We start from the raw sequence: 14,656 nt of genomic DNA on the forward strand, positions 1-14,656 counted from the left end.
CGCTATGTTTAAAATACACTGTGCATAGTGTGAGTATGCCCTAATGCCGAGTTCAGACTGCAGGATTTTCAAAGTAGTCGTGACACAGATGTTTTCACACTGCATGACTATCTGGGCTGGCGTTTCGTCGCTGCTTTGTTTACACTGCAAGATGGATCGGCGACAGGAGCTTTCACATTGCATGACTTTACCATAGGAAGAATCACCGACAACTTCGTCCAAATTACGTCGTATATCTTTAGTTATTAACTACATATTGAAAAAGAAGCCTTTAATTGGGTAGAAAATGTACAGATTAGCTTACCTAAGTTTAAAGGGAATTAGTCATTTCTCCTCAACTTAAGTTGATAATAAATTAATTTCTTTCTGTGCGAAACGTCAAACAGACACGGGCGCTCCAGAGTCCTGTCAAACCTCCACTAGTTTTTCCTCGTGGGCCCAAATAAACCTGAAATGAGCGATTTTAAGTTCTCCCCAGCCTCCCGCTGGCCTGCAGGTATACACGCGCACACACACACACACACACACACACACAAGTGAATGCTGCTCTCTCATTGGCTGTAGGCGATCGCCGATGTTATTTTCAGTCAGAACTCAATTCACACGGCATGATTTGAATCGACGACAGCTCCAGATATTCAGCAGGTAAATATCTCACAGGCTTCGGCGACTCATCGGCGGTTCTCTCAGATCGCGTCTTTGATAGTTCACTCTGTGTGATTGTCACTCACGTGCATGAGCACCGATTTGACTGTGATTTCAGGCATTTGTATGCGATTTCTCAAAACCTGTCGACGAGCCAAAATCAGGGATAAAATCAGGCAGTCTGAACTCGGCATTAGGCTATACTGCTGTCTCATAAACACAGCATACGTTTACACTGGGCAGGTGGTGTGTGTGTGTGTGTGTGTGTGTGTGTGTGTGTGTGTGTGTGTGTGTGTGTAGTTTGGCTAATCTACTGGCTGCTGGGGTCATAATGTGTTATACAGCAGACTCACCCCACGTCTCGGTCCAGCATGGTGCCGGGGTGGAAGGGGGGGAAAGCGCTTCCGTTGGGGGGCTCCTTCGGGGAGTACAGCTTGAACGACTTGGAGGAACAGCCTGCACAGAAGAGCAGCACAACACACACATCAGTCAAACAGTGAACACGTTCATAAGCGCTGCAACACACACAAAACAGTGAATAACGGCAATATGAAGAGTGTGTTACAGGCGATTAGAACAACTACAGGACTGTTACTGTTGGAGAACTGCTTTACAGGTAATCATATGACTCTGGCTGATGTTTAATGTTGTTAATGATGACAACACTTCTGAATGTAAAATGTTCATGAGCACATGAAGACTGCACAAAACAAGCCTCATTCTATATCATCATCTGTTATGTGCTTTCATGCAAATTAACTTTTATATTTAAGGTTTTTTTTGTCTAAGTATATTTGACTGTGTGTTGATTTGAGTGTGTGTTTGCATATGTACTGATTTGAGGGTATGTGTGTGTGTGTGTGTGTGTGTGTGTGTGTGTGTGTGTGAGATATGTGTGAATGTCAATTTGAGTGTGTGGACGTGCGTGTTGATTTGAGAGTGTGTGTGCCATGTACTGATTTGAGTGTGTGTGCGTTTGTACTGATTTGAGTGTGTGGACGTGTGTGTCGATTTGAGTGTGTGGACGTGTGTGTCGATTTGAGTGTGTGGACGTGTGCGTCGATTTGAGTGTGTGGACGTGTGTGTCGATTTGAGTGTGTGGACGTGTGCGTCGATTTGAGTGTGTGGACGTGTGTGTCGATTTGAGTGTGTGGACGTGTGTGTCGATTTGAGTGTGTGGACGTGTGTGTCGATTTGAGTGTGTGGACGTGTGTGTCGATTTGAGTGTGTGGACGTGTGCGTCGATTTGAGTGTGTGGACGTGTGCGTCGATTTGAGTGTGTGGACGTGTGTGTCGATTTGAGTGTGTGGACATGCGTGTTGATTTGAGTGTGTGGACGTGTGCGTCGATTTGAGTGTGTGGACATGTGTGTCGATTTGAGTGTGTGGACATGCGTGTTGATTTGAAAGTGTGAGTGTGTACCGTGTACTGATTTGAGTGTGTGTGCGTTTGCACTGATTCGAGTGTGTGTGTGTGCCGTGTACTGATTTGAGTGTGTTTGCATGTGTGTTGATTTGAGTGTGTGCATGTGTGTACTGATTTGAGTGTGTGCATGTGTGTACTGATTTGAGTGTGCGGCCGTGTGTGTTGATTTGAGTGTGTGTGTGTGTGCATGTGTGTACGGCTTTGAGTGTGTGTGTGTATGTGCAGGGATGTGTGTTGATTTGAAAGTGTGTGTACTTGTCGATTTGAGTGAGTGTGTGTGTATGTCAATTTGAGTGTGTGTGTGGGTGTGTGTGCGCGCGTTGTGTGTGTATGCTGATTTGAGTGTATGTTAATTTGATTGTGTGGACATGTGTGTTGATTTGAGTGTGTGTGTGCGCTTTTGTACTGAATTGAGTGTGTGTGTGTATGTGTGTGTGCATGCATGTTGATCTGAGTGTGCAGGAGTGTGTGGATCTGTGTGTCTTTGTGTGTGTTGATTTGGGTTTGTGTGTGTGTTTGTGTGCATTTGTGTTGATTTGAGTGTGCACTTGTGCATGCATTTTGTTTGGATTTGAGTGTATGCCGATTTGAGTGAGCAGGAGTGTGTGTTAATTGAGTGTTTGTGTGTTTGTGTCCATGTGTGTTGATTTAAGTGTGCATGTGTTTGTTTGTATGTGTTGATTTGAGTGTGCGTGCGTTTTAATTTCCTGAGTTTAAATTTCCTTAATTTCGTGAGTGTGTGTGTGTGACCATGCGTGTTCACATTTGTACTGATTTGTGTGTGCGCGTGCGCGTGCATTGTGTATGTCGATTAGAGTATGTAGGCATGTGTGTTGATTTAAGTGTGTGTATGTGTGTGTGCGCACGCATGTTGATTTGAGGGTGCAGGAGTGTGTGTGTTGATTTGAGTGTGTGTTTGTGTCCATGTGTGTTCATTTGAGTGTGCGCGAGCGTGTGCATTTGTGTTGATTTGAGTGTGTACAGGTGTGTTGAATTGAGTGCGTTTGTGTGCATGTGTTGATTTGACTGTATGTGTTTGTGTGCACGTGTGTGTTTGCAAGTGATTTTAGTGTGTGTGCGTGCTGATTTGTGTGTGTGGGGGAGGTGCAGTACAGTGACTGTCTCCCACACTGCAGCAGTAAAGAGCCTCCATAAACAGAGCGGGGTCAGAGGTCAGACACGCCCCTCAGCCTCTCCATCCCGCCAATTAAACACATCTATAACACGATGCATTCAGCCACAATGAGGTCACGACCTTTGTTGTCGCGGGAACAGCTCCGCCTCATAATGACCATAGACGTGTCTCGCAAATAAATCTGCGAGCTGTCAACGTCAGGGGCACGTCGCAAAATGAAGGATCTATAATTAAATTATGCCAACAATGCATAAAGGACAGTGACACGAAATATCCAAAAATAAAGAGACTTCACATTAGAAATCATTATTAATATTCTGGAGACAAACTGTGATCCAAAATGAGACAGTTCACCTAAAAATGAAAACTGTGCCATCATTTACTCACCATTTACATGTTTCAAACCTTTAAGAGTTTCTTTCTTCAGTTGAACACAAAAGAAGATGTTTTGAAGAATGTTGAAAAGCAGTAACCATTGATGCAAGTCAATGGTTACCGGTTTTCAACATTCTTCAAAACATCTTCTTTTGTGTTCAACAGAAATAAAAATAAATCAAATCTTTATTATGTTGAACACAAAAGAAGATGTTTTAAAGAATGCTGAAATCAGGTAACCATTGACTTTTGTAGTACCATTTAAGTCAATGATTACTGATGTTCAGCATTCTTCAAAATATCTTCTTTTTGTGTGCAATATAAATAAAAATGAAAGAAATCTTTATTATGTTGCACACAAAAAGAAGATATTTTGAAGAATGCCGAAAACCGGTCACCATTGACTTACATAGTACTATGCAAGTCAATGGTGACCGGTTTTCAGCATTCTACAGATTTCGGTTCTCTTCAAAATATCTTCTTCTGTGTGCAACATAATAAAGATTTCTTTCATTTTTATTTTCGAAGTGTAATCCACAACTATTCAAACACAGTTAATCTTAAACCAACAAAACATATTTGCATAAACTCAAAACTAAAATGTATTTTAACCAGTCTGAAATGGAGAACAAGCTTATTAGCCCACATAGAAATACATCAGTAAGAAACTCAAAGGTTTAAACCCACAAAAATAGTGAGTAAATTTACTTTCAGATTAACTGTCCCTTTAAATTGTGTTTTAAAATGTCAACCAATGATAATTCCTCAATTTTAAAATATTTTTATTGTTAAACTCTACTTTAAACTCCATGCTAAACTCATATTTTAGTGGCTGTCCTTTAGAAAATCTAAAAAATAAAGATAAACTGTGCATATAATCAGCTATTAAACCATTATTCTGATGTCTGGACACCATTTTCAATTACTGACCCGTACATTAACACACTATAAATAACTGGAACTACATCATGGATCTAATTTTTATCACTGTTGTCTTTAAAGCAAAGCATTAATGACTTTCAGCACAATATACAACTTTGTCAAATCTGCTAATAAATGCATACTTGAATGTGCGCTGAACATGTCCTGACCAATAAGCTGCATTTCTTATCCTGAAATCATGCTTTTACAACTAATAATAAATAACCATCGGCTTCTGCTTTTTCTGAAATCAAACACTATTATTAGCCAGCAAGCATGTACGTTTAGTACAGTGATGTCCAAATGGTACAGAAACATGCAGACTCCTGCCACAACATGAAACATATGCTTAATAACAAACGTGAAACTATAAGAAACCAAACTGACAGCATTAAATAAGTTGCTGAAGTTTACAGTGTGGAAAATATTCACTTTACCTGCTAAACTTGAAGTAGCAGCACGATTAAGAGACCAGCTCTATCACCCATAGAACAACTACACCCGGGTGTAAAGTGCATTTCAGGATTTATATACATTCAGATATATATTTTAGTGCCGGGCAAAAATTTAATAGCATTCAAAATAAATATAAATAAATATTTTCTCAAATATACGCACGCTTATGGTGCATTTATTAACACAGTATATACAGTACAGACACTTGCATTATTGCAAAACAAACTTTTATTTTTAATATGATTATTCCTGATTAACCTTCATCCAGCACTAATATTATACACACACACACACACACACACACACACACACACACAGATAGTGTTTTCTATAAATTCAACAAGTTAAAGTATACAGGACCTTTGTTAACATTGTAAAATAATCAACAACGTATTCGCTCATATCTGACTATAGTATATAGTAATAGTATTCAATAAAATATAATAACATTATCATATAAATTAAATGTATATTTTTTATATTTTAACATAAAATTGTAAAATAATAAATTTCAATTATATAAATTACACCAAAATATATAATACATTTAAAATATAATTATGTATATAAATGCTTATATGATTTAATTAATATAGATAGTAATGTTTGATTAAGAATGTAGCCATATACACAGTTAACAACTTCCTGTAGTAGCTACAGTAAATTACTGTATGTGTTACTGTATTTACATTTGCAGCACTATTTCTCTTGCTGTATATGTATTTGCAGAATTGTATGTATATCTTTAAAATATAATATGTAAAATATACAGTCATTTTTCAATGCATCTTTAAAATACAGTAACATGGCAGAACGTACCTATAGTAAAAAAATAAAAATAAATAAATAAATAAATTATATATATATATATATATATATATATATATATATATATATATATATATATATATATATATATTTATATATATTTATATATATATATATTAATTATGTCCATTTTTATAATATGGTGTTATTTACAAAAATCGTTAACAGTATATATGAACTAATGATTACAGGCCTAACATGGAACAGTGCCAAAAAAAATGCTAAATGTAAACATTTTACTTTCAAGCTTTAAACTTTCTCTCCATGCTGTTATTCTCATTTCTGTCTGTAAAACTGCACTCATCCAAATGATGGACAATTATTTTACCACACCACAAAATAAACGATCATACTATACAACTTTTTTGTCTATATAATATACAGGTAAAGTCAGAATTACTCACCCTTCTTTATATTTTATTCCCCCAACTTCTGTTTTTAAGAGAAATAAGAATATTTTCAGCAAATTTCTAAACGTAATAGTTTTAATAACTCATTTAATTAGTTTCATCTGTGTCATGATGACCGTAAATAAATGTTAGTCTAGATATTCTTCAAGACACTAGTGTTCAGCTTAAAGTGACATGTAAAGGCTTCACTAGGGTAATTAGGGTAAAATCAGGGTAATTAGGCAAGTCATTGTATAACAGTGGTTTGTTCTGGAGACAATCCAAAACTATTATTGCTGAAGGGGGCTGATATTATTGACCTTAATATGGGTTTAAAACAATTAAGATCTGCTTTTTATTCTAGCCAAAATAAAACAAACAAGACTTTCTCCAGAAGAACAAATATTATCAGACATACTGTAAACAACTAATGAATCTGTTCAACATCATTTGAGAAATATTTGAGAAAAAAACTCACAGGAAGGCAAATAATTCTGACATCAACTGTATATATTGTGATTTTAGACAACAGCATATCAAGCAGCAAGCTGATAAACACAATTCTGAGCCAACAACTAGTCTGTGCATTCACACTGCACCGTAAAACATCCTTGACTTCAATACAGAAGCGTATTTAAGAGACAGAATCAGATCAAACACTGGAGAGTCCAAACTTCCCTCTGAAAAACACAAATCTGTTCTGGCTCCAGAGCACATCCTTCATTAAACATTCATAACACAGACTTTGAGCAATTAAATATTCACTGGGGACGACACTGGACACAGGTCAGTCCTGTTCACGAACACAAATCCCCTCTAAAACAGCGCTACACTTATCAATATTACACAAGCAACACCTCCACAGATGCACACACAGCGCCAAATGATCTTGTTGCGAGTAACGGCAGAAGCTTTTAGCACGATATATGGTATTATCATCTCAATATTCACCAGAGCTGCAAAAAAAGTGACTTTTACTTTGTGTACTGCTTTAATTTATAAAATTGTACTATGGAGCTGCAAGAATATATTATATTCAGATTGCAATATTGCAACCTAAAAATCATTTACTGAGATTTATAGAACTCTTTTGGGAAGCTTTCCTAATTTTACATTGATTGGGTGTGTATATGCTTAAAATAAAAGAAATTACAAGCATAAATGAATGCATTAGAACAAACATAGACATATTTTACAAATGGAATAGACAGTACTTTGTTTTTTAGAGAGTCTTCCAGTATTGAGGTGCAGCAATAAGATAATCAAATGTAAAATAACCCTGTAAACAGTATAGTCAACATTTGAAGTGGATCAAAACCACCACAAAAATCAAAGTTGTCCTAACTATTCAACACCACTCGTATTTTGATCCACTTTTAATGGTGACTACTGTCTGTATTATATAAATGGATAAAATAAGTATTTGTTGAAGCAACAAATTTGATCTTTCTCATGTACAAATGGTTTAAACTATAATCCTAACTCAACATTTTAGATACTGCGATGCAACTATTGCAGATACCCACATTGCGCATATATATTGCATCCTTATTGTAGGGTAAACAAATGTTATAAGATTTATAAAGTAAAAAAGGAAACACTTTACAATAAAGTCTCATTAGTTAATGTTAGATAATGCATTAAATCAGCAGTGAGATTAAGCCAGATTTATTATACTAAAATTTGTTATTTTATTAGTTCTTTTAGGAGTTCAACTTTGATTTGAGTTATTAACTAGGAAATTAACATCAAAAATGGTTTTATAGTTTTCATTGCGAGTCTTTAGTTACATTAACTTATGTTTACAAATGCATTATAGTCTTAATGATTTTCAGTCAATATTTTGTGCATGCTTGGCCAGATTATCATGAAAATAATAATGTTTTGATTAATTTGCTGCTGTGATGAACAAACACTGCCAACTCAAGTCTAAATACTCTTAAAATACACTCTATACATTTAAATAATAAATAATTGTGTATTTTGGGGTGATGTTATAATCACAATATATTGTAGAACAAAAATGTGATTTCCTTTCGGAGCAAAACTTCATCCTGAAAGCAACATTTTTTATTTACATTTTAATGCCATATCAGCATTATATATATATATATATATATATATATATATATATATTGTATATAACATACAAATTGTATGGCAACTCTTATACTAAGAATTCGATATACAAGTTACAATTATAACAGCTTCTTAATAATAATGCATTATATAAAACAAAACAAATAACAACGCTGAAAAAAAGGCAAAAAGATCTTTCAATGTGATCAATGGTTCATTTAAAAATTCCCCTCAAAATATTTCCTGAATATTAACAACATTTTTTATATATCTTTTAAAAATATTACTGCTGGGGTAAGATTAGCACGATTAATCACATCCAAAAAATAGAGTGTGTTTTGACACAAGATACAGTATGTGTGTGTGTTATTTATATTTATTATGTACAAGTAATATACAGACACATAGATAACAACAAAACTATTTTGTTACATGGATATTTAAATTTATGTTTAATTAGCATCATATGCATATTTTGCAGCAAAATTTAAATAAACATTTTCTCAAATATGTGCATGCATGAGAGTATTTATATAATTTAACACAGTAACTTTTATTTTGGATGCACCACTAAAAATATACATTCTTTAAAATATTTTATAGCCAAAATATTCTTACTCAAGTTACAAATAGGCTTAAGCTCTTCCCCTTTGATTAAATATGAGTGTGTACGTCTGGAGTGAAATCAAGAAGCTTGTAGAAACTCAAAAATCAGCACGTTTAGCATTTAATAAAGAACTCAAACATGAGGAGGGCTGCATGATGTTGGTAAAATCTCACATTGCGATATTTAGTTTCACTGTGATACGAGTATAACTTCACCAGATGACCCTGAATAGCTCTATTTAGAAAGACCTCCATAATTTAGTTCGAATGGGGTGATCTGAGAAAAATATAATAAAATCACAATCACATATAAATAAAACAGAACAAAAATAAAAAGAGCCTTATTGGTTATTTCTGTGGAGAATAACTATATACAAGTATAAAAATGTAACAATTAAATGTAAAAAAAACATGCTCATCATTGCATAAATAATTGTATACAAAAATATCTTTATTATATATTTTACCATAAATACGACAGACAGAAGATAGATGTGAAGTAAACAGCGTTTATGGTTATTTCTGCAAAGGAGTCTAACTGTAAATATATTCATTAATTTTCTCTTGGCTTAGTTCCTTTATTCATCATTCATCTTTATTAGTTTATAAATGTAAACTGTTTTTATTGTTAAGATATTTTGCATATAGTTAGCTTTATTTATTTATTATTATTATTATATATTTTTAAATGAAAATTGTGATTTTACTATTTAGACATTTTGGATAAAAATAATATTTTTTCCATTTATTTTTAATACAAAATTAGATTTTATTCTGATATTTTGCAGAATAAAAATGTACCTTTAAAATAAATATTTTTAAAAATATACTACTTGTAAATTGTGTTTTTATTATTCAGATATTTTTTGCATAATAATTAGATTTATTCAATGTTTTATTTTATTTATTTTAAATTAAAATTGCAATTTTATTATTTAGACCTCTTGGGTATTTAAATTTATTTTTATTTAAAGTAAAAATTGTATTTTATTATTCTGATTTTTGGCAAAAATATATAATTTAAAAAGTAGATAGATATAATAAAAGTGATATAAATAGTTCTCATTCATTTTCTTTTCAGCATAGCCCCTTAGTTCAACAGAAGTGGCCACAGCGGAATGAACCCCCAAATTAGCCAGCATGTTTTACATAACGGATTCCCTTCCAGCTGCAACCCAGTATTAGGAAACATCAATACACACTCTAAATACAAACATGTAACAATCATATATAATCAACATAAATAATATTATCCAATAATATCTTTATATTTTTATAATCTAAGGCAGCGGCGTGACTATTAGAGGATACACACATTGCGATATCAATGCTCAAACGATATACTGTGCAGCGATAAACGTGAGCATTAAGAGCGTCCCATTAAGAGATTTCATTCAACTGCTGCTTAATGACTTCCAAATGCAATCAAAGGACAAACTCAAACTTCCCGAGCAGTAAATTGCCTTGGTGAAAATCTCTCTCACATGCACACGACATCACTGCAGGCTCCGGTAATCAAATTCTGCTGCCACATGATCTAAGCAGAGTGCACATATACATAGGAGAACACTGAACATACAAGCCACATACAGACAACCGTGTGGATTTTATGCCTGACATAACAGACTAATGGTCTGAGAAATGATGATCATATGATCTGCTAATGACTGTGTTCACCACAACACCACAGAGACCCTCAGGATGATGCTGATGGCTTCCAGCAAATGGAAATTACTGGGAATTAACAGGAAAAAACAACTGGAGAGCTACTTTACAGAGTCAGAGTGTGTGTGTGTGTGCTGCTGAATCAGGAATATTTCACTATTACACAAACAGTACAGTCTTATTATATTATCTTATGTTACTACACTCTAAAATCTACATAAATAAGCAGTTTTCTGTATTTTGTGTTTTCTGTTTTTATTTTCCCCATTAAGTTATACTTTAAAATTGCATTATGGCATCTTGATCTTTCTTCCAACAACTTCTAACCTCCAAAAGTCTGAAAAAGTGACTTTTATGAACATTTTTATTAGCTTAAAGTGATGTTAAAGTGGATTGGAGTTGTATATTATGCTACCTTGTAATATTTTGCAGCACATTTACTGTTATTTTACACAGTTATTCCTTTAGATATTATCTCTTATACATTATTTTAAATCACTAACATGTCAATAAGTCTCTTTGTTAACCTGTGGGATTGCATTTTCACCACCAAAAGTAGACAGACCAGAGATTAACATCCCATAATGCAGATCACCACCACGAATAAACATAACACACTTGTGTATCACAATATACAGACAGTATCAACAGATATATTTAAGGCGTATACAGCCGATTTAAAGGATAGGTCACCTAAATATTACCCTTTACTCACTATTTACTCTCCCTCCAAACCTTTGAGTTTCTACCTTCTATTAAACACAAATGAAGATATTTTGAAGAACGCTGAAAACCGGTAACCATTGACTTCCATTGTAGGACACACAAATACAATAGATGTCAATGGTTACAGGTTTCTAAATATCTGATCAACAAAAGAAAGAAATTTGTGATCCTAAAGGTTTGAAACAAGGATGAGTAAATAAATGACAGTTTTCATTTTTCACATCACTTGGTTGTAAACTGAATATTTATTACGCACAAATCTCAACCAGTTTGATGACAAACATAATAATAAAAAAAAGATACTATTTAATAGTGTGGCTATTTCATAGAAAAAAACAGTGTATACAGTGAAATAACCGGATAAACAAGTGCAATAAACTGTATTTTTCTCAAATTATCTTGCATTTGGTCTTATAAATACGTATTTACAGTATAGTGTACACTACTGTACACAGTACTGATGTTACTTTTGAACTTACAGAAAGCTAAATTAAGTATTTTGTGAAATAAAAAATTATTTTTTATAAAACAAAATAAATCCGCGTAGATGGCAGTGGTCACGGGACCCATGAGCTCATATGAACGGACTAGTGTGTGTTTACACCACCTGAACACACACATTTCCACAAAAAAAACAACACGTTTAATAAACACATGAGTCTGACAGACTTCAGCATCGAAAAGCTGAGCAGATAACACACATTATACATTTAAACGAGCCCTGCTGATCGTAAATAAACCCCATTGATGAGGCCCGAGGCTAAAGGCTAATGCTAAAGGCGCAATAAAACACCGACATAAAACAGCAAAACAACCGATAAAACCGTAAAACCTGCCAAAATAAAAGTCGACAATAAAAACATCATCAAGAAAACCTCCACTGTGATAAAACAATAATGACTTATCGCTTTTAAAGCCGTGTAAATAAACCCCTCAGCTTTACCTGGAACACTGGTGTACGGTACCGGAGGATCCGCCGACTCCGCACGGGCTTTATGTGAATCCCGGGACCCGGATACTCTGGAAAATCGGTGTTAAATCATGAGAAACGGCGGTTATCAGTGTGAAATGGTCCGGTTTGAGTCCCGCGAGGCCTCGAGCTGAAGGTGCCGATGAAGCCGCCTCAAGAGTCTTTGTGTTCGGGCGCTGAGCGAACAATAGACGCGCGCACGCACACACACACACAGGCCAGAGTCTCTGAAGGAAGATAGATAAAGCTGGCTAGCTCGCTCTCTCCCTCGATCTCTCTCTCTCTCTCTCTCTCTATGTCTCTCCCCCTCTCTCAATTCAAATTTGCTTTATTGGCAAAAGCATCTGCAATGTTTACATTAAAAAGATAATAAAAAAAACAATGAAGTAGTGAAAATAATAATAATAAAATAAATAATCAAATCAAAATAAAACACTCTCTCTCTTACTCTATTTCAATTCAATTTATACTGCCAAAGCATTTATAAAGTTTACCTAAAAAGGACACATTCATTATAAAACGTATTAAACACAGTAAATAGTATAGTAGTAAAATAATAACCTTTAATCAGAATAAACAGCAATAATAAAGAATAAAGATCAGTATATTTAAAATTATTCATTTATAATCATGTAGAAGTGTGCATGAGTTTGCAAGTGCATCTCTAATATCTCTTTTACTCTCTCTTCCTTTGTGCTATATATTTATTTCTTTTATATAAAATAAAAAAGTCAATTGTGTTTTTGTTATTCAGACATTTTACATAATTAGTTTATTACTATGTATTAATATATTTTATTTTTAATATGATATTCAGATTTTTAGCAAAAAAAAGTAATGTTTTTTATTATTAAAAAAGGTAAATTGTGTGTTTTTTTTCTCAGATATTTTGTATAAATTAATTAATTTATTATTATTGTTATATTTTTTATGGAAATTGTGATTTTATTATTCTTTTTGGAAAATAATTTAATTTAAATATTTTGCATGAAATGTCAATTTAAGTATTTTTTAATTATTTAAAAAATGTAAATTGTGTTTTTATTGTTCTGATAATTTGCATATAGTTAGCTTTATTTATTTATTATTATTATAAATTTTTTATGGAAATTGTGATTTCATTATTTAGACATTTTGAATAATAATTAGATTTTTTTCATTTATTTTAAGACAAAATGTGGTTTTATTCTGATTATTGCAGAAAAAATGTACATTTTAAATTATTAATTAGATTTATTTATTGTTTTATTTAATTTATTATAAATTAAAATTGTGATTTTATTATTCAGACATATTGGAAAATTACATTTATTTTTATTTAAAGTAAAAATGGTAATTTTATTATTCTGATATTTGGCATAAAATATAATTTTAAAAAGTAGTTAGATATAATAAAAGTGATATAAATAGTTCTTATTAATTTTCTTTTAGACTTAGTCCCGTTATTAAACAGGGGTCGCCACAGCGGAATGAACTGCCAACTCATCCAGCATATGTTTTGCACAGTGGATGCCCTCCTAGCTGCAACCCAGTACTGGGAAACACCCATTAACACACACACACATACACTACTATCAGTTCCCCGATAGCGCATGTGTTTGGACTGTGGGGGAAACCGAAACATAGAAAACACCAACTGACCCAGCCAGGACTCGAACCAGTGACCTTCTTGCTGTGAGGCGATTTTATAGAACATATTATTTGAATAATGGTTTAAATATAATTGTGTATATTCCATTAAGCCTGTACAATCCTATAATAATAATTGTTGGATTTGTTTATTTGCTTCTCTAATTTCTTGCTGTGTTCAATACAGCATGTAAACACAATCCTGCCAATGAAGTGCTTTAAATGTATATGATGTAGTAAAAGGCAGATATTGATCTATATTCCCACAATAACGGTTATGCAGCAGACAAATGTTCATATGCATCTGAATCTCCAGGTCAGCTCGATGCACTCCACTTTATTTGCATGACAAATAATTACAGAAAAGCGTCTCTGGTTCTGTCAGCGAGATGATGTGAGATGGACTCTGTCTGTCTGTCTGCGTTATCTGTTTGCTCAGCACTTTTCACTGCTCTCTCTCTCTCTCTCTCTCTCTCTCTCTCTGTCTGTCATCATATATCCAGCAATAACGAAATAAATCAGGACTTACAAATGCGCACATCAGCTCTGTAATATAAGTAGCCGAGAGCAGCTTACATTACCATCAACTCACAGGATTTGATGCAGAATTCAGATGCGTGCTGTTTATACATCAGAATAAAATGATATAAATATTGAAGAGCCCATATTATGGGTTTTTGAAAATGCCCTTCCATGTAGTGTGTAACACAGCTCTGAGTGAAGTGAAGTATCCAGCTAAGGCTTACAGTGTTTAAAACTGTTGATTCATAAAAGAGTCGACTCATAGAGCTTCAAACGAGTCGCCTT

General features: G+C 33.7%; 1 protein-coding gene across 2 annotated transcripts in view; it reads right to left on the bottom strand.

The window, feature by feature from the left end:
- The window catches only part of ldb1b (LIM-domain binding 1b), a 47,539-nt gene that overhangs the window by 11,234 nt on the left and 21,649 nt on the right, over positions 1-14,656 (bottom strand). The window contains 2 exon segments of one of the 2 annotated variants that reach the window (NM_131313.3): positions 999-1,101; positions 12,194-12,449. In NM_131313.3, the coding sequence (NP_571388.3) occupies positions 999-1,018 (20 nt within the window). In that variant the 5' untranslated portion in view covers positions 1,019-1,101; positions 12,194-12,449. 2 annotated transcript variants of the gene reach the window in all.

Source organism: Danio rerio, chromosome 11 (assembly GCF_049306965.1).
Source record: "Danio rerio strain Tuebingen ecotype United States chromosome 11, GRCz12tu, whole genome shotgun sequence".
NCBI lineage: Eukaryota > Metazoa > Chordata > Actinopteri > Cypriniformes > Danionidae > Danio > Danio rerio.